Source organism: Acomys russatus, chromosome 19, assembly GCF_903995435.1.
Source record: "Acomys russatus chromosome 19, mAcoRus1.1, whole genome shotgun sequence".
Classification (NCBI taxonomy): Eukaryota; Metazoa; Chordata; class Mammalia; order Rodentia; family Muridae; genus Acomys; species Acomys russatus.
The window spans coordinates 33179949-33203972 of record NC_067155.1 but is presented as its reverse complement, the minus strand read 5'-3'; the positions used below and the strand labels follow the sequence as shown (position 1 = coordinate 33203972).

General features: G+C 46.0%; 1 protein-coding gene across 3 annotated transcripts; it reads right to left on the bottom strand.

Annotated features, from left to right (window-relative positions):
• Window positions 1-467: 467 nt before the first annotated feature.
• Window positions 468-23556, bottom strand: Usp42 (ubiquitin specific peptidase 42). 3 transcript variants are annotated; one of them, XM_051162997.1, is made up of 18 exons: window positions 19661-19751; window positions 19198-19444; window positions 17937-18137; window positions 14787-14897; window positions 13981-14083; window positions 13248-13315; window positions 12583-12653; window positions 11584-11666; window positions 10705-10816; window positions 10177-10317; window positions 9909-10009; window positions 8417-8570; window positions 7041-7769; window positions 6859-6953; window positions 4597-6078; window positions 3500-3792; window positions 2109-2142; window positions 468-1594 (listed from the first exon to the last, which is right to left on the bottom strand). In XM_051162997.1, exons 2-17 carry the CDS (start codon window positions 19433-19435, stop codon window positions 2135-2137), a joined length of 3990 nt encoding a protein of 1329 aa, XP_051018954.1. In that variant the 5' UTR covers window positions 19436-19444; window positions 19661-19751; the 3' UTR covers window positions 468-1594; window positions 2109-2134. The 3 variants fall into 3 exon arrangements, with proteins under 3 accessions (XP_051018954.1, XP_051018953.1, XP_051018952.1); XM_051162996.1 differs by lacking the exons at window positions 468-1594; window positions 2109-2142; window positions 19661-19751 and adding an exon at window positions 23438-23556 and having other exon boundaries at window positions 3414-3792; XM_051162995.1 differs by lacking the exons at window positions 468-1594; window positions 2109-2142 and having other exon boundaries at window positions 3414-3792; window positions 19661-19752.
• Window positions 23557-24024: the final 468 nt, after the last annotated feature.

Genomic DNA, 24024 nt, shown 5'->3' with positions numbered 1-24024 from the left:
CACGCCCTTCACTCTGTCTGCACTCATCATCAAAGCTTTAAGCTCTGCTCTGGCCAGAGACAGTTTGCTGTCCTGCTGGGCTCTGGTCGTCATTTTGGGGTGTCAGAACACTTGATGTGTTATCACAGTGTAACCAGGAGAATTTGGAGATGCAGCAGCCTATGTCGTTCTTCGTGTCATACTGATCTCAGAGATACAGGTGTGCTTTGCTGACAAGTTAGGTCGTTACAGACCAGAAACCACAGGTTGTGATTTCTTTCTTTTTACCTTAGAAAACATTTCTATTTACAATAGTTACTATGTAAATAATGTACATATGTATTAATTTCCGCAGTGTTTGTTATGCAATGTACATACTCCTACAACATGCATGAACAAATACCCTATTAATGTTGATATCAGAATTTCTGACTATTTTATTGCAAAGCAAACAGCTAGTAAAATGGAAGGCTTACAGCTGTCAAACACCATTGTTCCCTAAATAAAAACATACTGCTAAAACAAAACTGCCTAAGACTCAATTCTTCAAAACAGCTGAAGCTGTGAGCTGAGCTTGTAGAGGACAGAGTAAAACTCAGACAGTTGTTTAATTTGCTGCCATTTATATACTATATAAATCTTACATGCCGTATATACAGTGGGGCAAGTGCTTTTTTAATCTTAAAAAAACAAAGATCAACTTTAGACATCTCTGAACAACACAAACTGTATAAACCATACAGATTATTCAGATACACACTGTATTAAATACAGTCTTCCCCACTCCCATCTCCTGATGCAGGACCAGTGAATTATAAGTGTATCACAGTTTTATAGCATATCCATATTAAAAATAAAATCACAGTATGATTTTTGTCTGTAACTAGAAACTTGAAGGGATCAAGCTGACGACTCAGACTCCAATATCATATTGTTGAGACAAGACACAGTATAAAAAGTGTTAGGTAAAAAAAACATACTGTAGGCTTTACAAATAATGTCTGGATTATACATTCATAATGCAAATACTCATCATAACTGGTAAATTGATTGGAATAGTTCCACAAAGTTCAAAAACAGAACTTGTCTATAAAATACATCTTCAAATCTTGAATACAACTAAAATGTGAAGCAAATTAGTTTCTAGTGTCAGACATTGCAGAGGAAGCCCTCGAAGGTCTAGTGAGAGCTTGGGTCTTTAAATAAGTCTTTAAATTAAATAGACGCACTGTCGTTTGTCCTTCTGAAGTCCATGGTTCCCAGCTGGCCGTGCACCAGGTGTCTAGCGTGGAGGAACATTACATGAGATACAAGTAGTCAACCTGAGTCTGTGGTTAAGCAGCATTTGAGATGGTCTATTCCAGGGCATTATTGTCAGTGTGGCTTTATGTACACGGTAATTTACAACGTTCAGCAGTGTAGAAAGTATCCATTTGGAATAAGGGCAATTAAGAAAAGGTAAAAACTGAAGGAAAAAAAAAAAAGGAAAGAAAAGTTGTCCATGGTAAAATCTGTACATTATTTACTAAAGAAGCACCACGCAGTTTGGACAAAGTTATTTTCTATGTTTATAATTTAAGCTGGGTTGGGGATGGCTTCTGTTGAAATGTTGACTCTGAAAGATAAGAGGGGCAGGCATTAGCCAAATGGAGGCCGGTCTCTTCTCTACCTTAGTTGACGGGTGCTCTCTCCGTTCCCTAACTGTGGAATGGAAGCACCTCCCTGTAATGCTAGGGAGGCGCCCTCTGCTGGGCCCCACGGCTGCAAATCCTTCAGATGCCACAGACAAAGCCTGGTAATTAGCCATAAACTGAGCTTCTGTAGCAGCTCATTTCAAAACCCTCTACAGTGATCTGACAGACTTGACATTGTCCTCTTCGCTTCACCAAGTGTGGGCTCTGTGTTCCTGTGTCTCAGCATCAGGAAGCAGAATGTAGCCGTGACACTGGTATGGTTCCTCTCTGCTGTCAGATATTTAACCCCCATTTCTCAGCACAACTTCCATGTGTGGACCTTAGCTAGTAGCTGAGTGTGCTGAAGGCACAGACAAGCCAGACGCCCCCCCACCCCCCGCTTCTCTTCACAAGAAAACCCACCTTATAGCCACAAAATACAGAAAAATAGCTTACCGTATTTTTGTTATGAGGCCAAGGCTTTAATCACCTGGAAGGCAAAGTAAGGAAGTGAAAATGAGTTAACGTGTGTGTACCTGGAGACTGTAACCAGAGTCAATCCCTGCAGTTTGATGTCAGCTGCTGAGAAATCACTCCTACGGGACGAGCAGGCAGACACCGCTAGCAGTGCTACAGGACAGCGGATGCTCAAGAGCCACGCCCGAGACCAGGTCTCTGCCCCAGCACACTGCTGCACGGTCTCGTGTGAAGATGAACGTTTCTTTCAAGCCAAAGAAATGAGCTGAGAATCATACAAAGCGCTGGTGGTCTTGCCAGTGGTGAGGCCCCAGAGCAGGGGTTTGTGTGGAGGTGAGGGTGCAGGGCATAAGCTGCAAACCAGTCACCGGTTTGGGGCAACCTGATGCAGCGTATGGGTGGACTGCCAAGGAGCAAAAGGTTCCACTCAGGGCCACAACACACATGATCTTTGGATGTCTGAGGCAGAACTGATGAGCTTTTTATATCGAGGGCTAGGTGATGAAAACCATTTTTGCCAGCATTCAAGGAGGCAAAGTCAGGGGGAGCTCTGTGAGTTCCAGGCCAGCTGAGGCTACACAGAGAAACCCTGTCCCGGAAAAAAAAAAATCTATTTCAGTGGGACATGCCATGTCTCACCCCTACTCAGTGGCATCAAAACAGTAAACATGAAGCGCATGGGCTTCAGCCGAAGGCTGCTGCAGAAAACCTCTGACTCCACAGTGCTTCACTCGAGAAAATAATATTCCTCAGCACTTTGAAGTGTTGGAGCCATTCCTACCTGCAGGTTAGGCTGTGGCTCCCAGGGCTACAGGTTGCTAGCATGCTCTGATCCCACTGACATTCAGGTCCCATGGTTTTTACAAGCTCACTGGCACTAGCCTGTAATCCGGTGCTGAGGATGGAGAGCTCCGCACTACAGGAAGATGAAGGCAGGGGCTGCTTCAACCTCAGAGCTACTCAGGGAGAAGAGATGAGCAGGAAGAACCTCAGAGACCACCAGCCTGGAGCTGCCAGAGCCTCGGTCTGTAGCTCCACCTCTAGAGACCACACTACTGACTTACAACTTAGAATCTGGGGGACACTAGTGCCTTTAGGGGTTCAGAAGTCATGCAACACCCACAGACATTTAAACGCCAAAGTTCTACCGTGTAACACACAAAGTTCCAGGGGTTTGAGCACACAGGTTATGCTGGGCCCAGGGCCACGCACTTCAGTCCCTTCACAGAGCTAGCCACACCCAGCCGGAGGCCAACCCACACTTCTACCCACAGGTGGGTCTTGTTTTGCAGCATCTTGAGTCCACTCTCATACACTTCCGTGCCCATTCCGTTTCTCTTCAGAATACTTTATCTTCCCCATTTTCTTACCGTGGCCATACTCTGATAGATGGCATCTGTCAGGCCGGCTTTCCATCCTCAAATGCTTGGTTTTCTCCCGGAAAGGGCCATTGCCTTCCACAGGCAGGCCATCAGCCGTACCCTCCGTTCTCCGGAAATGGCCAACAGCCTCGTAGCTGGAGAGCTTCGGTAAATGAGTCTCAACATCTTTCATAAAGTCCTCTGACTTCCTCGAATGTCTTTTCTTTTTCTTCTTTTTCTTCCGGTGTCTATGAAGGTCACCATCAGAGTATGCTGCTGAGAAGTCGGATTCCTGCTGGTGCCTGCAGAGCAGCAGCCAGAGTTCAGAACCAAGGAAAAGTGTCATCAGGGCTTCCTATACCCCTGGACACTGTGAGCAAATCTGCTAACACTGTTTCCTTTCGTGCAAACAAGTTTTAGACACAAGGTCTTCAACTACAACACCACACTCCCCAGCACTGCTTTGCCCTAATTCTGCCGTGTGTCCAGGCATAGGACAGAGGGCGACTGTGACCTGCTGCCTGGTTACAAATGGCTATGGCAGTCTTCTTCCAGTTTCGTGTTAAGTGATGTCAGCTAAAAACCCAGGGATCGCATTTAGACATCAGACGTCAACTGAGACAGTTGCCAGCAGTTAAGCTCCCAAGTGATGCAAAACCGCTCAGGCATGCTACAGCCTGAATCCCAGCCCTGGGGACACTGAGGCAGGAGGATCTAAGTTTGAAACCAGCCTGGGCCTCAAAAAGATAAAAAACAAATAACATTTAGACTTCAAAATGGGAAATGGTGGCCTAAAAAGGAGATAAAAGCCAAAGAAATAAATGGTGTATCTTAAGTTCACTCTAAACAGGCAGAGATGAAAACACAACAGATACAAGAAGATGTGACAGACCTGGAAGAGTTGTTAGGGACCAACAATTTAAAAGCTGTGTGAGACTGTTGAGATGTGTAAAATAATGAAATCTTAAAACTCAAGTGACTTATTAAGAAAAAAAATCTGAGACAAACCGGTGGAGTAGTGGCTCAGCCTCTGGCCTGGCATGGTGAGGATGGAGCAGGCGCTGTGGCCTCTCCAAGCTTAGCCACTGGCTCCCTCCCATGCTCACCTGCTATCTCGATCCCGGTGCTTGTCTTTGGACTTCTTCTTCTTCTTGGATTTTTTGTGCTTCTTCACCCTGGGCTCTTCTAAAGTGTCCTTCTCCAGGCTTTTGTGGACTTTCTTTTCTGGGCGGCTCTCATCCTCCTCTAGAGTCTCATACCTCCGTTTCCTCGACTTGACACTTTCGTGGTCGTGGAAGCGCTCAGGGAAGCTGTAGCTGCTGCCCTGCACACCCAGGGACTCCTTCTCTTGGGGATGCCTTTCAAGGGACAGGGCAAGGCCAGGGACCTCTCGTGGGCTGTGGAAGTGGGGCCGCTCCTTCCCCCGGGATTGCAGCTCCCAGCCCTTGCGCCCCCAGTAGCTGTCCTTGTGTGGCCGTCCAGGGTGGGCAGTGCGTTCGTGCTCACGACCATGGAGAGGCCGCCACTCGCGGGCCTCGCGGGCTGTGTACGGGGTGTACCTGTCATGGTAATACCTGCACTTGTCCCACCGCATCTTGTCTGGGTAGAATCTCTCCCTGACCCAGGCATGCTCATTTTCCAAATGGTGGTACCGGCTCCAGTCCTGCTCCTGGCCATTCCTAATCCGTGAGTGATGGTGGCTGTACCTGCTCAGGGAGCGGTGCTCAGGGCTGGCCCTGTCGCCATGAGCCAGGTGCTGGTCCCCATTGCAGTATGTGTTAGCAGGGTGGCGGTCCGGCTTGGGCCGCTCGCGGCTGTAGCAGCGCCGTTTCTTATGGTGATAGTCCTCCGTCCGGGCCCTACTGTCCCTCACGTGCTCCCCACTGGAAGAACGCTCTCTCCGGCTTCGATAATGTCCTCGATCTACTTTCCGGAGGCTGCCCATCTTTTCCTTGGCTGGGGAAGGCTCCTGAGATTTGGACCCCACCTTGCTTCCATCACCTCTGTCCCCAGCACCCTGTTTGGCAGCCCCTTCACAAGAGCTGGTGGTGGTCCTATCAGTCTGAGGGGGCATCGTGCCAGCAGAGATCCCCGAGCTTCTGGAAGAATCTTCCGTCTCCTCTGACCCTTCTGTGCTGAGGTAAAGGAAGAGTTTCTGCTCACTTCCATCGCCAGCGAGGACTGAGGGAGCAGGGCTCAGTCTCTCCCCTGCTTCGGTTAAGGTGGAATCCTGCAAGTTCTCAGCTGTGTCCCCTTTCACTGCTTGGGTTGGCTGGCTCGGGTTGGCAGTCAAGTCTGCAGGGTCACACAATTCGGGCAGTGGGGCATCCCCCAAGGTAGTACCGGTGCTGTTACAAAGAGCAGTGATGGAGGGCAAAACCTCCACAGGGTTAGCTGAAACAATGATGGAGGAGTCTTCTTTGGTACAGTTGATGGTGGGCTCCAAGGGTGACATGGTCATAGGGGTCGTCATACTTCCATTGGTGACTGCCTCTGGTGTCTCAAGGGGACCAGTCTCATCAATGATGGGCTCCAGCTGTGAAACAGGGTCCTTCAGGGGGCTTTCCCCTGTTGTGGTCCAACTACAGCTGCATCAAGACAAAGAAACAAAGTGACGTTAGCCTGCCTGCCCACACAGGGCTGCCCAACAGTTCTACACAAGAGCCTGAAGTTAAGCATATCGGATGAAGCCTAATCAAGCTTATCTTTGCTGGAAGCCAAGTTTTTCTTTTCCCTCATTAAGCTAAAAATAAAATTTGTATCAGGCCTACCTCCCGCGGTTCTCAAGACGCGATACTTTCATATAAGTATCTGACTCATGTGAAGAGCTGAGTACAGCCAGGAATGGGGGCCATACATGTAACCTAGCACCTGTGGGGGCCACACACATGTAACCCAGCACCTGTGGGGGCCACACACACATGTAACCCAGCACCTGTGGGACTGGGCAGGAGTCTGAACGCAGCCTGCACTACACAGTGAGGCCCTGTCTAAAAACACCTATATCCTGGAGGTTGTGGCTCAGTTGGCAGTGCTCACCTAGCATGCACAAAATCCTGGGCTCTGTCCTCAGCACTACATACACCAGGTGTGGTGGTGCACACCTGCCCTCCCAGCACTCAGGCGGAGGCAGGATTATGAATTCAAGGCCATTTTCAGCTATATAGGGAGTTGAAGGTCAATCTGAACAAAGTGAGTTCCTGTCTCAAAAACAAAACCAATGCTTTCAGGAACACCACTGGACTGGAAAAGATGTACAGCAGTTCCCCAGGCTGGCAGGTTAGCACGTCCCACAGAGGGTCATGGTACTGACTCCCTGACCTCAAGTGCTTGTCATGAGGCTTCCCACTCACTGACATGACTCCTACCTCTCTTCGCCCGCTGGGCCCTTCACCTGGCTGCCAAGTTTGAAGGTCTCGAGGACTCTGTCTTCAGGAACAGACTGTAAAGGAGCAGGCGTCACCTACAATAAAACAGTTACGTCAGCTCCACGTCTACTCAAGTCCAGCTAAGTAAGCTGAGACTGGAGACCTCCCTCCCTGCCACTCACCTTTCCAGGAAGACCATTAAGTTTGGAAAAGAGGTTTTCTGTGTGTAGATCAGGCTGGACCTGGCAGCTGGCACTGTCACATGCCAGGCTATTATCTCTCGAGTCACTGTCTGCACTACTAGCACCATTTAGCATGATGGATTCTTGAAGCTCATGTGGGGCAGCCTCACCACCCTCATCTTCAGCTTCTGGCCTGGCACAGTGTGTGCTGGCTAGCATGTCCACACCATTCTCCTTGGCCATGCCCTTTGACTCCTCATCAGACTCCTCTGAGGATTCAGCCCCATAGGGGACCAGCACACTGGAGCTCACCTTAGCCTTGCCGTTCACCATGGGCTTAGAACAGGAGTCACTGGGGGAAGCTGACTTTGCTACTTGATTAGAAACTGATGTCGTGGGTGCGTTCGAGGTAGACTGTATTGCAGAAGGGTTAGTGATGGTGGAGGAGGGCGCCGCCTTGCTAGGGGCCTCCAGAGAAGTGCCATGGAGGCTGTTACTCAGCTGTGCCTGTCCTTGGCGAACAGGCAACTTGTTGTGAATACTGATGGTGATTTTTTGTTTCTTGGGGTGTTCTGGAATCACTGAGGGCCTGTTAACAGACCAGTTTTGCACAGAAGTTGAAGCATTAGTAGGACTGGCCCTACTGACACTGGTGTTTCCGTTAGGGCTTGACACCGAACTACTTGGTGTGTCTTTCACTGGCGTGGTGCCATTCAAGTGCGGTGTATTCTAGAAGGAGGAACATAACAGTTGGGTCAGTATTCTAGGCACATGGTTTGGCTAGGGCCCTTCTTTCTCATTTTAGTCTTGGTAACTGACAAGCTTGACCTCTGTAGAAATAGCCACCATTCTGCTGTTTACAAGCACAGACACCTTTCGCACTCCATATTTCTAAGATGACCCCACTGACATGAACAAGTATCCCTGAAAGAGCTTCATTTCCCTGAGTCCAACTTCAATTAATAACCCAACTATTGGGCTAGAGAGATGGCTCAGCAGTTGAGAGCAGACTGCTGTTCCAAAGGACCCGGGTTCAATTCCCAGCACCCACGTGGCATCTCACAACTGTCTGCAGATATTTAGAGAGAGAGAGAGAGAGAGAGAGAGAGAGAGAGAGAGAGAGAGAGAGAGAGAGAGAGAGAGAGAGCGCACGCCCCCAACTATTTAGCCCATAAGAAGTATGGAAGTACACAGAGGCGCCTCCCACTTAGTCCCTAAGCAGCCACAGGATCACTCCCCCATCCCGAGGCCCCTGTAATAAAGGGTTACAGTGACTTCAGGCAGCAAGTTCAGGTGTAGATGAGGCAACTACTGCAGTGGTACCAGGTTTGTGATTCAAGCAGAAAGGAAATGCTTTCCTGACTCTGAAGTGTTACCTTCATCACGTGGGAAGGCAGCTGGGGTCCAATAAACCCTGATGCCCCCTGCTTGTTGTTGACGACCCGCTGGCTGAGTCCTGGGCGGGGAGAGGACTGGCCAGGGCTATGGGTGGGATGGGTGGGTTCCCCTCCATTTTTCACATCATGGGACCTGGGGACACAGAATAAAACGGCTCGTGTGAGGAAAGACATCTCCTTACAAGATTCATTCACAAATTCAACAGCACTCAGCCCATCACACAGAAACAGGAAATGGAGCTTCAGGTATCACCCGCCCTCAGGCTCTCGGTGCTGCCCGTGAGGCGGCACAAAGAACTGGCTCAATGGCCTTCCTCCCTGGACACATTGCATGGCCCTGCTGGCCTGGAACTGGGTATGTAGGCCAGGCTGGCCTCGAACACACAGATTCACCTGCCTCTGACTCTCAGTGTTGGGATTAAAGGTGTGTGCTACCACACCTGGCACCAAATGGGTCAATGAAATGTCTGTTTCTGGCTGGACTTTTTGTTATTGTTTTGGAGACATAGTCTCATTTTAAAGCTCTGGATGGCTTACAACTCACCTGTGTAGCTTTGGTTGGCTGCAAACTCAGGGCAGTCCCCCTGCTGAGCCTCCATGCCTGGCTCTAGTGGGTGTTCTAAACTATATATCCTGATAGTTCTTCTATCTGAAAAACTATTCTTCTGTTTATGTTTTCAATTATAGATATATACCATTAAAGAAAATCTGTAATATCCAAAATAGATACATAGAGAATTGTCACTGACTTCACATCTCCCATTCTGGTTTAGGCTTTTGGCCCATACTGCTCTTTTCAATACCTGCAGTTAGTATTTCAGTTTCCCTCCATACACATCCAGCACTCTTCCAGAACATTAAAAAAAAAAAAAAAAAAAAAAAAAATTCATGAAAATCCCTCTCAGCAGAAAGATCAAGAAATCAAGGACAGCTGCCTCACACAGTGAGACCCTGATCTCTCCCACTCCCCAAACAAATCATTTTAACACTGGCACAGTGCCAATACACAGATGTGAAGATCTGGAGATAGCTCTAATTCTTAGCTGTTTGGGTACCCTGTGGGGCTGGGGCTTGCGAGCATGCATTAGACCCCAAATAAGAGAACAGCTTGGAGAAGGCATCGCATCTCCCAAAACAGAGAGCTGCTGAGTTAAGGGCTTGCGGCTACAGCAGGACAGCGGCGCTCGTGGGGCAGCACCTGACTGGTGGCCTGTGCTCAGAGCGCGCAGGGACACCCAGCCCCTTCGCATGTCCCTCATAGTCCCTGGGCCGCTCCCGCCTTCTACACCTGTCAGTGAGCCAGAAGCTACAGCAAACTCACCGCTGCACTGAGAAAGGCCTCCTTATGCTCAGAAGCACAGCAAGTCATTTAACTTTCTGTTTGTAAAAAACAGCTCAAAATTAAACAAATTGATGAGGGGAAAAGAATCGACATAGTAGCAAAGCCAGTGACATGTTTTTAAGGCAGTACCTGATATAAAAGAGCACGTAAGCCTGCTGGTTAAGCACCGATCTAATATCACTGGTGGACACGATGGAGTCATTCATCTGATACCAGAGGCCATTGCTAGCCTGCAGAGACCACAGAGAGAGGGAGAGAGGCTGGATTTAGTCTGACATCAAGGACCATAGTCAAAACCACCTAAGAAAAATAGGCCTTCACACCTCACTGTAGAAGTTCCACTGTTGAGCCCCATGTACTGTCCCATAGCAGACATATTAGCCATCCAACAGCTTACCTTTATGTAACAAAAGTAGTGGCCAGCATGACAGTTAAAACCAGTGTGCACCAGCACAGCATACAAAACATAAATAATTGGTTCTCCATTGGGCTGAGACATGTAAGGCCGAATATCAAGGTACTCGGGATATTTCACATCCTAAAAATAAATGGGAAGAAGAGAAAGGTCTGTCGTTTCTGAAGACACAGGTTTTCAACTACAGGCATATTATACCTAAGGAGGGTGTTCAAGGAAGGGACTTGCAGGACCTATGACCCTTGACCCCAGAAACCTAATACTTGGAATACAAGAGACCGAAGCGTGATCCCATAAATGAGGAAGGATCCACACTGTGACTCTTCAACAAAACCTAACAGTGACGGTCTTAGATGTCACTCACAACTTCTTTAAGTGACTCATGCATGTGTTGTATCTCTTGCTCGACCTTGGCCACTTTCACCCTTCACTAACTGGGAAGGGGAAAATTCAACAGTGATGAAAAAAATCATGAATCGTGTATATATACATATATATAAATATATATACCTTAGCAATTTTTCCACCGGTAAAGTTGGCAAAACGCTTTAGTGAAATGGTGAGGACGTTAGAGGACCTATGGATGGTGAATCTCTTTGAGGCTGGAACCATTTTTTTGCACCTTGAAGCACAGGAAGGAAGGGTCAGGATGCTCAGTGTAGACACATATTAAGTGTTTTGATTTTATTTTTCTAAAACACCCTAAATTAAGATGTTAAAGCAAGGAAACTAAATACAAACAACAATGAACCATCCCCTTAGACCAACAGTCATATGATAAAATTAAAAATCAGCGGCAGAGCATTTGCCTAGTATGCACAAGGCCTCAGGTTCAATCTTCCACATCACCACATATACATAGAATAATTACCGGGGGAACTGCCAAGTAACATGGAAGATGTAAGCTGGTAGTTCAGAAAGATCAAATCTCAAAAGTCAAGTGGGGTTGCATAGAAGACCCTGCCTTTAAGAAGACAATTCCAAACTCTCCATAGCTGGCAACATTAAATGGCTGCCTTGGGCTAGAATACAGCTCTGTGGGAGAGCACTTGCCTAGCACATGCCAGACTCTGGATTTAACATCCAATACCCAGATGGAAAAGAACAAAGATAAAATCAATTAGCCGGGTGTGGTGGCACATGTCTTTAATCCCAGCGCTTGGGAGGCAGAGGCAGGTGGATCACTGTGAGTTTGAGGCCAGCCTGGTCTACAAAGTGAGTCTAGAACAGTCAAGGCTACAGAGAAACCTTGTCTCCAAAAAACAAAACAACAACAACAAAACCAATTAAAAAGCACTAACAACTGAGTCAATTTCTAAACTGGAATAATCACAGGAAAGCAAAGCCCTCCCTTGAGAAGGTAGAGGGACACACATCACCCAGGCATACTTGCTGCATTTGTAGGAATTTTCTCCATCCAGTTGCTCTGGCTTCACAAACTGCTCTAAAGCCTTGGTAACACTCTGAGCAGCCTAGGAAGAAGGAGGACATCAGCATCATGTCACTGTGCATGGGATGGATAGACGGATAAAATATGTGCACACACGAGCCCTGTCCCCCCTTCCCTGTTGAAAAGCAACATGAAATTATATACTTTTTTGTTATTGTTTCTACTTTTATACATCTACACAAGAAATTATACTCCCTTCTCATTTTAAAGACAGGCAGATTAAAGTGAACAAAAGTAGATTGCGTTTAACTTACATTAGGATAAAAATAAAACCAGCCAGAACTAGGCATGTGACTTCAACTCTCTTCTTACCAGACCCTCCGTACAACTGCCCAGAGCCCGAGGCAGAATCCAATGCCAACAGTAGACAGGCCATGGCCTAAGCATAAGCCCATCTTCATGAACAGAAGGCCATCTAGGGCCTGAGACAGGGTTCAGAGGTTGAGAGTGCTTGCTGCTCTTCTAAAAGACCCTGAGTTCAGTTCCCACAGGCTGCTCACATCGCCTGGAGCCCCAGCTCAAGGAGATCCAATGCCCTGTTCTGGTCTCTGCAGGTGTACAGGCACACAACACACACTCTCTCACAGATGCACACTTACCTGTGTGTATCTTATACACATACATTAAAGATTCTAAACATTTTTTTAAAAAGCAAGCCATGTATTTCTGGAGCAGTATACATCACACCACTAAAAAATGAATTCTGAGAGGCAGGTTTTGCGCTTCTATGAAGTATTTCTCTTTTGAATAAACTTAATCTATAATTAGAAAAACAAAAGCTCCAAACAACAATAACAAGGAGGAGTGTGAACAAAGCCAATGAGCCAAAGTGCCTGAGAGCAACAACCGTCTCAGAGCAACAACACTTTGGTTGACAGGAGCATGCATTAATAAGTGCAAGGGTGTTTAACTTCGCTACAGTTAACTGCTGAGCTCACCTTAATCTCCAATGTTATGTCCAAATACGGATCAAAAGTATCTGAGACACCTTTGCAATTTAAACATTTGACTGAAATAAAAGAAAATATCAACAGTAAGTAAGGTCTACTTATTGCCTCACAACTACTGAAAAGAGAATACATTTCAAAATATAGAAATATATAACTTTTATTACAATGAGGGGAAAAAAACCTGTAAGCAAATCCTATATTCTCTGGGTGGAAGAGAGATGAACCCAGGCCCTACGAGCTACTGGGTGGAATTTAAATCTCCATACCCTCTAGATACATTATGAGTCAGGAATTAGAAGACTTTCTCCTGAACACACGTGTGCACACACAGCAGTGTGTGTGTGTATGAATGCACAACAGTGCACTGATGATATCTCCAAAACAGAAACACACTTGTCCCTCAATAGGAAGTGAAATGGGACTCTGGCTTCTTAGATCTCTGTGTTCACCCAGAAGATGTTTAACATAAGAAATATGAAAATCTTACACAGTGTGCTCCAACCTTGCTCGTACATACGCAAGGACTAGAAGGACATACTATAAACAGAGATCTGGGCAGACCTGCGGTCTACTTTTCCTTATTATCCTACCCCTACTGTTAACATTTTAAAGCCATACACATGTATGTTACGAACTTTCAAACAAAATTTTACCTCGTGATCTTAGGTATCCTCCAAATATCTGGCATACAAGGGTGGTAGCCTGGGTGTGTCTGTCTAATCTGAAAAACAGTCAAAAGTGATGTGAGAGGACAGCCACATTCTAAAAGAAACAAGAATTCAGAGGAGAATCACAAAAGATGACGATGGTGGGACACGTGGCAGCTGGAGACTAGCCCACTATGAGGACTGTGCTTCTTTTCTTTGCCAAGGCCTAGCAGGGAGCTAAGGCAAAGCACCTTCTCTGCTCAGCACTGACGGTCAAAGTCACCCAGGTCAAGCCTGGAAATCTCCAGACAATGAGAGCAAAGAGGGAGATGTGCAGGTGTCCAGAACACAACAGGTGATTGAAGAAGACATTTCATCCTCAGTCTTCTTGTGTCTGCATTCAGGTTTTAAGAAGCTACAGAACTGGTAACCGAAGGCGGGAGGGGCAGATTCCTGAGTCTGGAGATGACTGAGGAAAACATTAGGCCTGGCTAAAAGGGAAAAGCAGCTAGATTCAGACCTGGAAACTAACAGCAGCAAGACTGAAGCCTGTTGCCCAGCATCTAAGATCAGCAAATTCAAACAGCTATAGTAAGCCTATCATTTTAAAATAATGCAAATGGGGGGGGGCGGGGAGGAGTTAATGAGACACCAAAAGATACAGTAGACAGATCTGTGCACCTTCAAGGAGTGGCCGGAACATCACCTAACAAAGCAACATTTACTCTGCTGTACTTACTTATTGCTGCCATTTAAACATGCCTTCTGCATGGCATCGACCGTATACTGAAGAAATTCATGGGCATCTTCTTGGTTCCCAAAACGAAAGTGTCTAGCTATACCTTTAAGGTTTGAAGAAAGACAAGGCTTTATTATTATATATCTTATGCCATGGCAACACCCATAAAAGCAACACCTTGAACTGTATCTCTGAATAGCTTGTTTGTTTTTTGAGGCTGAGTCTTAAGTATCTCAGACATGTAATTGAAGATGACCTTAAACTCCTGCCTTCTGTGCCCAAATGTTGGGGGAAAAGTGTACATCACCACTGTCAGGTAATCTCTTATTTTCAGCGACTTTTTAGGGAAAAGAATTATAGTTGCCACTGTATATACCCTATGGCACCTCTTTAATTACCCAGCTAGAAGTCTGAATGAGTCTTGTATTCAGTTTTACTACAACTTGGCAAACTACAATTATAAAGGCAGAGTACGAAAAGCACATCAAGACAGCAGGCAGGCCGGCCCACACCTGATGCTCGAGCGTCTGGGTGTGGGAATCAGAGGCCAGGAGTTCAGGCCAGATGGAGACAAGACACAGGAGGCCCTGTCTCAAAGAGCATCAAGTGTGCAAGAAAAAGAAAACTGCATACAAGGCCCACAAGGGTATACACCTGTGACTTCAGCACTTGGATGCAGGATGAGTTTGGGTCTACCTGGCCTACAGTGTGAGTGTCTATCTCAAAATACGAGGAGGCGGAGGCACGGATGACAATCACTCACTACACATGGAATACTGCCATGAGATACCCCAGCTGAGACTTACGCCGCATCTCATTGATGACAAACATCGGCTTGATAACATCCCCAGGGTTGCTGAGTGCCTGGGTAATATGCGTTTGCATTGTGCACATCATACAAAACCCTTCTGCGTGGCCTAAAAGATAATGAGAATCGAGATAAGCAAACTGTGACAATATCCAACAGGAAAGTAGACCAGAAATAAAAGACAGAGACCCAGGACGCAGCAACAGTGCCAGCTGCCATGTGCATGCACTGAGCTTGCTACTATCGTTAATTGTCATTTAATTAATCTACAAAGCCTGAGTGATAAGTATATATCTGACTGTTTAAAGCAAGAGAAGAAATGTGCCCAAAGTCAGATATTTACTAAGCAGCACACATGCAGGACAAAGGTGCCAGATGTTTCCATGGAGGAAGGCTACTCTGTGCACAGTGTGACAACTGCACAACAGAGACCTGTGTAGCATGGTGGCAAAGCACCGACTGAGCATGTCTGAGGCCCTGAGTTCAATCCCCAACACTGAAAGAAAAAAAACATCCTTCATATACAAAAAAAATTTAAAAAGGTATCACTGCCTCAAATAAAAAGTAGGAAATGTCGCCGGGTGTGGTGGCGCACGCCTTTAATCCCAGCACTCGGGAGGCAGACCAGGCCAACCTGGTCTACAAAGCTAGTCCAGGACAGCCAAGGCTACACAGAGAAATGTCTAGAAGAAACGTACTAAAAATATCTCTGACTTCAGACTAGGTAAAGATTTCTTTACATTTTACTTATTGTGTGTGCATACGTTTGGATACACATGCCAGTGTGTGGAGGTCAGAGGACACCTCCCTACAACAGGGGTCCTAGGTCCCAGGTATTGAGTTCAGGTTGTTAGGCCTGGTGGCAAGCAACTTGACCCTCTGAGTAATCTTGCCAGCTCAAGATTTCTTAATAGAACACTTAAGATATAACTGATAAAATAAACATTAGTGAACTACAAATTCTGACAAAAATAGTTTCCAAAAGTCACTAAGATGAATGAAAAGACACTTGTCATACTGGAGAAAACATTTATAAGTCTTGGTCTAACATTTCCTCAATATATTAAATCCTCAAAATTCAATTAGAAAACTAGTTTTTAGTCAGACAGAAGATTTAAAAGGGGGAGGGGGAGCTGTAGCTCAGCTGGCAGACTGCTTGCCTAGTATGCACGAAGCCCTGTGTTCCATCCCCAGCACTCTATGAACAGGACGCGGTGAGGCACATCTGTAATTCCTAAGACTCAAGAGGCAGAAGCAGGAGGGTCAGAAGTGGGTACCCCTGTCTGCGCTGCATGAGACCCTGTCTCAAGAGGGGAAAAATGAATAGGCGTTTCATTTCAGCCAAGTAAATATCAAACCCCCAAGCTATTTCCATCATTACTAATTAGGGAAGTACAAAGACAAGTCACAGCAGTCAGAAGGCACTATTAAATATTATCCCTGACATGATCACAATGGTGAAGACTGGGGCTGAGAGCACAGCTGAGTGACAGAGCATCTGCGTAGCAGGCATGAGACCCTAGCTTCAAGACTCAGTACCAAAATTAAATTAATAAGTTAAGTTAATAAAAAGCCCTAAGCACACCTTGTACTTAAAAAACGTATGGTGTGACCGGAACTTTTACCCCTGCTGGTCAGGACTTACACATCACAATGCCTTTGGAACAGTTCAGAAATGTTTACAAGTTATGTGCCCCACACAGGATAAAGCCATTTCATTCTTATGTATGTACCCAAGAGAAATAAAGTATTTGTTTTATAAAGATTTGCAAATATCCCCTATATACTCAGGTAATTAATTTTATTCCTTCTCAAGTCTCTGATGGAGTTGAAGACCAGTTTTACAATTAAGCTTAGTTGTTTAGGGGTTTAGATGTTTTTAGGTCTACATAGATGTTTTAAATTGAAAATGATGAGATATGATAGATATTGACTTACATTCAGAATTTTAGACATACCAACATAGTAAAGTTGTTGTCTTCAAAGCTTCCAAATATAAATAGCTAAAACACTAAGAACGTAACATTTATATAATTCCTGATTATTTCTTGGTTCTTCTTGCTGTAGGTAGTTCATTGTATATATTGTAATAATATAAATGTATATGTAAAAATTTTTTTAAATGATTAAAAAAACTTGCAAATATCCATAACATCTTATTTAAAATTTTCTTTGATTATGTATTGGAGACAGGGTCCCAAGTAACCCAGACTGGCCTGGAACTCACTTTTTATATCCTCTTGCCTCCACCTCCCCACCTCATGTAGCTGTGTAATTATGATAGCTCAAAACAGGTAGATATATGCAACCAAAAGAATAATGTTGAATTAATAATGCCAAATCAGGCAAAATAAAATACATACTTTGTAATATGCAACATCATAAAAAAAATCAAACTAATCTGTGTGATGGCAGCATATCAGGAGTTGCCTAGGGCAGAGGAAGTGATTAAGAGGAGCAGGAGGTGGGGACTGCAGTGGAGCCTTTTGGGTGTGATGACTACAGCTGAGGCCACAGTCTCAGAGGTGCACACAACACAAATGTCAACATGCATCAACCTGGGAATCTGAAGTTTGTGATTTACTGTGTCCCAATGACACCTCAAAAAAGCCATGGCAAGGGACAAGGTCAGCAGTCAATTTTCAAATTAAATTATTTATTTCCAAATTTCACTAGTTAGCACTGAGCTGGGCTTCTACTGAGTTAAAAAGAACTAAAAAAAAAAAAAAAAAAAAAAAAAGGGCAGCTCACACCCGGAGGCTTTGCCTTCATGTTAAAGCTGGCAGAGTTACACAGTGAGGACCCCAGTCAGGAGGTTCTGAGATGTCAAATGCCCACAAAATAAGCTTCTTTTTAAATACAGATCAAATTAGGTGTGAAATGTACCTTATGCAACCCAAACACTAATCCTAGGAGTCCCTCCCACCCCACTCGACCCTGGTTTCTAACCCAGCAAACCAACTTCTCAGTGATCACATGACTTGGTTTCTTGTTGCTGTTTTTATTGCAGGCTGAGGAGTAAACCCAGGGCCTTGAGCATGCTGGATGAGCACACTACCACCAAGCTAAACACCAAGCCCATGGCTAAATACTTCATTTCAGAGGAAGACAGCACTAAAAACACGTACACAAAGCACACAGCACTCACATGTCTTGGAGTGTTCGTGGGATAGCATGTAATTGGCAAGGGGTGGTGTGTAAGTCAGACACTGCAGTGCAGCATTGGCAAAGCAGGTATTGCCCAAATTCTGGAGGCCAGCGCCGACTCGATGAGTCTGCTGCCACTTAAGACAAATCTTCTCAGATGGAAATAGAACCTTTTGAGGAGGAGCAATGCCATCACCTAGGACTTAAGAAAAAAAGAGAGCAAAAAGTTAAAAACAAACAAAACACACAGTGATGCCTGAATTCAAGCAGTATCCCACACCTCATTAGCAGCCTGCCGCAGACTCAGAGGAGAAAGTCCAGAACCTAGGATGAGAGCAGCTCCACGCTCAGTTGGCTTATTCAACAAATCATTTCCAAGGACATAAGGGGGACGGATACAAATATAGGATCTTAACAGACATAAATTCACCCAAAGCAAAGTGTAGACTTCATTTAAACTAATACCAAACAAAAAACAACAAAAATATTTAGAGGGCCTGCAAGAGGGCTCAGCACTTGCCAAACAAGTGTGATGATCTAAGTTCAGTCTTGGAACCCTCAGCAGAAACAGAGAACTTGACCCCAGAAAGTTATCTCTGACCTCTACATGTATTCCACAGCATGGGCACACTCAATATTAATTTTTAAAAAGTAATTAAGTGGGGTTTATTTGTACTTCTATGTGTGTGCCATACATGTACACGTATGAGCACCGATACCTGTGAAGGCCAGAAGAGGGTGTAAGACACATATGCAGGGGGGCGCACACACGCGCGCGCACACACGCGCGCGCGCACACACACACACACACAAGAAGTCAGTGGGTAGAGGTACAACTAAGTGGCCATGAACTGTTGGTGTTGGCAGACAGCTATTATGAGAGTTCATTAGAATTAGATCTTTATGTTTTCTCTTAAGTATCCATAATAATGGTCTCAGAATGTAGCTCAACTAACAGAGGGCCCAGCACTAGCCATAATCCCAGCACTCAGGAGGTAGAGACAAGAGAATCAGGAAGAAAAAAGAATCAGGCCAACATTGGCTACGTAATAGGCATAACCCAAGATAAAGTTTATCCTTCAAGAAATTGGGAATTAAAAAGAAAAGTATCTTGATAACTAAAAATCAATCTATCCTATTTGCATGTTAACGGTGGGACAATGAGTGTTCATTAGAGGGAAATGAGATAGTCCAGTGTTGAAAATCACTGCCCTTCTGCAGCATGGGCACACGACTTCCTGGCAGTAACCCTGCAGCCATACCTTGGTCCTTCGGTGGTGATGGTTTTGATTTATCAGGAACAGATGAATTAGAATAAACTACAGCACCAGGCACTGGCCCTAATGAAAGTGTATGATTAGAAACGTCACTGATTGAAGACACGGCACCCCAGCTGGCAGAGCCTGTGTCCATGTCTTCAGGTGAGACCGCCTCAGAACTGCCAGGCTGGTTCTGACAGGTTGATGGGTCTGAAGGTTCAGTTTTGTCAACTATGGTCATTTTTCAACCCTGCAAAAGACAAAAAGGCACGTTTGTTTCAAAAGGTGAGAACCAAAGTCTACTTAACACTGTATCTTGGAAATTTGTGTCTAGCCATTAACAACTATCCTCACACAAATCACCCAAATGTAAAACCTTAGCGGGGCAGGGACAAGGCTCCGGTGGCAGAGGCATTGCCGAGCATTCACGGAATCAGGTTCTGTTTCCCATATCTTATAAATTTACCCTGCACAGGGAGTGGTGCATGCTGTAATCCCAATATTGGAGGTAGAGGCAGGAAGATCAAGAGCTCAATATAAGAAATTATCTCAAAAGCAGCAGCAGCAGCATCAATAACAAAAGAAAAAAAACTAAACAAACAAAAAAAACCAAAACAACAACAAAAAACCCTAAAAACCCAAAAGAGCCCTTATCTTGTAGTCTATACCTAAAACCAGCTTTCAGTTTATAATTAGGCACCTCAATTCACAATTATATATACTAAACTAAAAACAATTTTTCATCCCTACTGCTAAAAGCTTTAGTATAGAGAATATTTAGCTTTAATTTCTAACTCAAAAGTCTAAAATACCATTGTATGAAATTTGGAGTTCCAAAAAATTATAGCTACAGAAGTCTTACCAAATGCATTTTCCTGAAGAAGTCCGTGTATATGGTATTTTAACTTTTAAAATAAAACCTGTAACTTTACTAACATCAAACTTTGAACACAGATATGTATATTTCTCTCTGAATCTTATTTTTAAATCTATTAATTGAGTTTTTCCTATGTGCTGGGCATCATATTAATTGCTGAATATTAACTTACTAAATTTTCATGATAAACCTTTGAAAGATCCGTCAAAATCTGCAAGTGCTACAGAATGAAGCAATAAAAGCAATTCAAACTAGTCAGTGACAGGACCAAAAGTCAGGAAGCCCAGCTGGACCGCTGTCTAGCCATTTACCACCCAGTAAGCCAAGTGCTTTTAGGAATGGTCCTCAAAGTGTCCATGCAGCCAGATGGACATGCCACACCTGAAGAAAATCTTTCACCCTCGTATAGTTCTTCCCCGTATCTGAGCTTGGCACGTTTTTTGGTCTCTGGAACACTCTCCACATTACGCTCCCACTACAGGGTCCATTTTTAGTCTCTGCTCTTTCTGAGAGCCTGCAAGCTATCCTTTACATATTCTTTTCCATTTTTCTACCTCTGGCCAATTAACATGTTCATTTCTCAGGTTCAGAATTCGTTCCTCTGGGATGCTGTCCCTGACAATTCCTTTCACTCCAAGACAATCAGAAACCCACACTAACAGTTTCCTTGACAATGCCTTTCACCCCAAGATTGGGTCAGAAAGCCACCCTAAAAACTCCTTGTGAGTTCCATGGTAGCCTGCAGTAAAAATTTAACTACCCCCTCCAACACATATGGAGAAAGCTTTCCAAACATGTGTTCAACAAATGAATGAAATAATGCAAACAGGAAGTAACTAGTGTTTGCTTTCGGCACCAGCTTGTGCTGAGTGATCTACATGGTATCTCATTTACTTCTTTAAAAACTCTAAATTAAGTAAGTATTTCTAAGATTTGGCCTTTCAACTAGTCACTACTTTAAAGTGCAAGTGGTGAGAAAATGCTCATGAACTTACCACTTCAGTGAGCATGCCACCACGTGCTTGCTATTTACAGCAAAGTTTTCCTTAAAAGCTTCAGCCTTGTTTACAATTTCTAATTAAAGTGAAATAAACTCTAACAATGTGGGGACGGTTACATAAAACCAGAAAGTCAGTCAATTACATCTGATTTGAATATTTAATCAATTCAAGATAAATGACTTTCACTCTCAAGCAAGCTTGAGCCTATTATCCAAATAAAATTTATACTTTTCTCATGCTACAGGCAAAAGGAATAATCAAAAAAAGTGTGTTGATGAAACAAAGGAAAAGAAGGAACAGGAGGGAGAGTTAAAGGAAGAAAACCAAAATTGGGTAATAAGGTAAACTAGCCTTAGTTAAAATAACAATAGCAGTAAAACCCCCTCATTTTCCTGGGACAGCAACCTTTCCAGACAATGATTAACAACCAACCAAATGAAACATTGTACTTATTCTAGCAAAGGTGGGGCTCAGGCAGTAAGTTTACAAGAAAAAAAAAATTAAGGAAAACACAAGTCATCAATAACTATGTTACTGTTTTGATTCTGGCAAGACTTACCAAACCCACTCACCTTCCATAGATACTCTGCCAGTGAAACCTTACCCTAAACCCACCAGGCATCGAACTAAACTCCACCTCTATAGGGACAACCTTCCTTAAAACCCAACTGTATTGTTTAAGACACAATTCTTGTGGCTCCTGTACTTTACCCTAAGTAAAGCTTCTGAAAGTTGGGGTTCAAAATAGGACTGAATGTAACTACTTCAATGAAAGTTGAGCCTCCTCCCCCCAAAACACCTTCTCATGATATATTAAATCACAAGAGCCCGTTTAAAAAGACTCTAGCAGGGACTACAATTGAATAAATATGCACGACTAAGAACTTTTTCATGATTATGAGGAATAGATGATAGGTCACATTTATCTTTTTCATTTTAAAAAAGACTATCACTAATTAAACATTGTGTCACTCCACATACACTGAAGAAATATGGTCAACACGTTTAAAAACATGAAATTGTTATGCTCGACTTCTTCATAAACAATACAAGTTCTTAGAGCATTTATAAGAAGCTTTGAAAAGCTACCACTTGAGTTTTAATTATATTTAGGTAAACAGAATGGTTAGCCTTAAGCCTCTGCAAACCAAATACTGTAATCTTGATTCAACGATTACAGAAAAGAAAGTGAAACTGTCCCTAAGTAAAAACAAATCAATGTAACTGATTATTCACAGACCTATGTACCTGGATGAGTGACACGGTAAAAGCAAGATGTTTAAAATGCGAACTTTGAAGAAAAGTTATCCTACACAAACAGCAATGAGAACCTGAGTCCGGGTTGTTACTTTGTAAAAGGGGCGTTAACTAGTTTCCCAACACTTTTTGTTACTTGAGTGTATTTACTTGAAAGAACTACAAACAAGCAAGCCCTAAGGCCTTCAAACATAAAAGACCTATTCAACAAAAGTAATCTTAACTGTATTCATTCTAGGGAGGTTAGATTCCTAGATTGTAAAACTTTGGTACCTTCAAATTTTCATTTCAAACATCTGAACCCAATCCTTCCCATCTGCCTTTTCCTCCAGGTAAGTTGGTTCTCCGTGCCCCAAAGATAAAGAACATGAGGGAGAAGGGCACACTTGCTTTTTTCGGAGAGAAATGAACTACGGGGCTCCTCCCCGCCCCCCCCCACACACACACCCCGGCCGCCCGCCTCTCCTTCGGGTGCCCGCTCCGGCGTGGACAACTCTGGTGTTCTGCGGAGAAGCCTAGTAGACCGCGCCGGGGTGGGAAAGTTTGTCTGGGGCGGGGGGCGGGGGGCGGGGAAGCCAGCCCCGAGCTCCGAGGGGCGCCCGGGAGCCGGAGGTGGCAGCCACGCGGGGGGCGGCGGGCGGGCCCCAAACGCCGGCTCCACTGTCCCGGCGTGCACACGCCCACCCCAGCAGCTCCAAACCCGGCCGGCGGCCCGGGAGCTGCCGGCTGCAGCCCGGTTGGGCCAGCGGGCCGAGGGGGCGGGCTGGGGCCGGTGGGGGTGGGAGCGCAGTGGCCATGGCAACCAGGGGGGTCCGGCCCTCCCCGAGCAGCCCCAGTGCTGCCTATGCTGCGAACCCGCCCGCCTGCCGTGGCCGCCGCCTCCTGCTTCGCGGGCCTGGCTCGGCCAGGAGGCAGCAGCGCCGGTCCCGCAGCCGTGGGGTCCCCGGGCCGCCCGGCGGCTGTAGAGGGGGCGGCGGGCGAGGGGCCGCGCCAGTCCCGGCGGGCCGCGGCCAGCTGAAGGTGGCGGGGCGGCTGAGGCCGGGAAGCCAGGACACGCGGCCCGGCCCCACGCCGGCCTGTAGCGGGCGGGAAGGAGGCGGGAGCTTACCTGACCCGGCTCGGCACTCGCTCCATCCCCCTCGGCCGCCGCCGCCGCTGCCGCCGCACACAGCCCAGCCGCCCGGCGGGGGACAATGACGTGCCTCCATCCGGGCACCGCCGCCGCCGCCTCCGGGTCAGCACCGCACCCGCAGCTCGCCGGCCGGGCCGCCAGGGGGCGCGCCCGCACGCGCCGCCGCCACGGCCTCCTCCGCCCAGGGGCCGTCGCGCAAGAGGCGCGGCGCGCAGCTAACGGGCCCGGCAAGCGCGGGAGGGGCCGTCGCCCAAGGGCGGCGGGGCACGGGCTGGCGTCAGCTAAGCGCCCGGCGCCGCCGGAGAGCGCACACTGATTGGTCCGACGCGCTGATTGGCGGGACGCACTGATTGGCTGGGTATCCAGCAGCAGGGCGGGGAGGGGCGGCTTCCGTCCCGAGTTCCCGGCCCTAGCTGGGGCCCTGCAGCGGGAGTACACCTGAGCTTCCCACCTCTGAGGAGTGGTACCTCTCCTGCGCTTGTCCCTACGAACGAACGAGAACCCTGGACTCCACGATCTCCAGCTTTTCAGGCCCACGGGTTAGCACTGCGACGGGGTTAGGG

Coding starts and splice junctions, on each gene's coding strand:
- Usp42 (XM_051162996.1), bottom strand. CDS start 19,435: ATGACCATAGTTGACAAAACTGAACCTTCAGACCCATCAACCTGTCAG. Junction 8,571..9,908: donor TACGTGCTCTTTTATATCAG/GTACTGCCTTAA, acceptor CTGTGTCCCCAG/GTCCCATGATGTGAAAAATG. Junction 6,079..6,858: donor GGCCCAGCGGGCGAAGAGAG/GTAGGAGTCATG, acceptor GTCTTGATGCAG/CTGTAGTTGGACCACAACAG.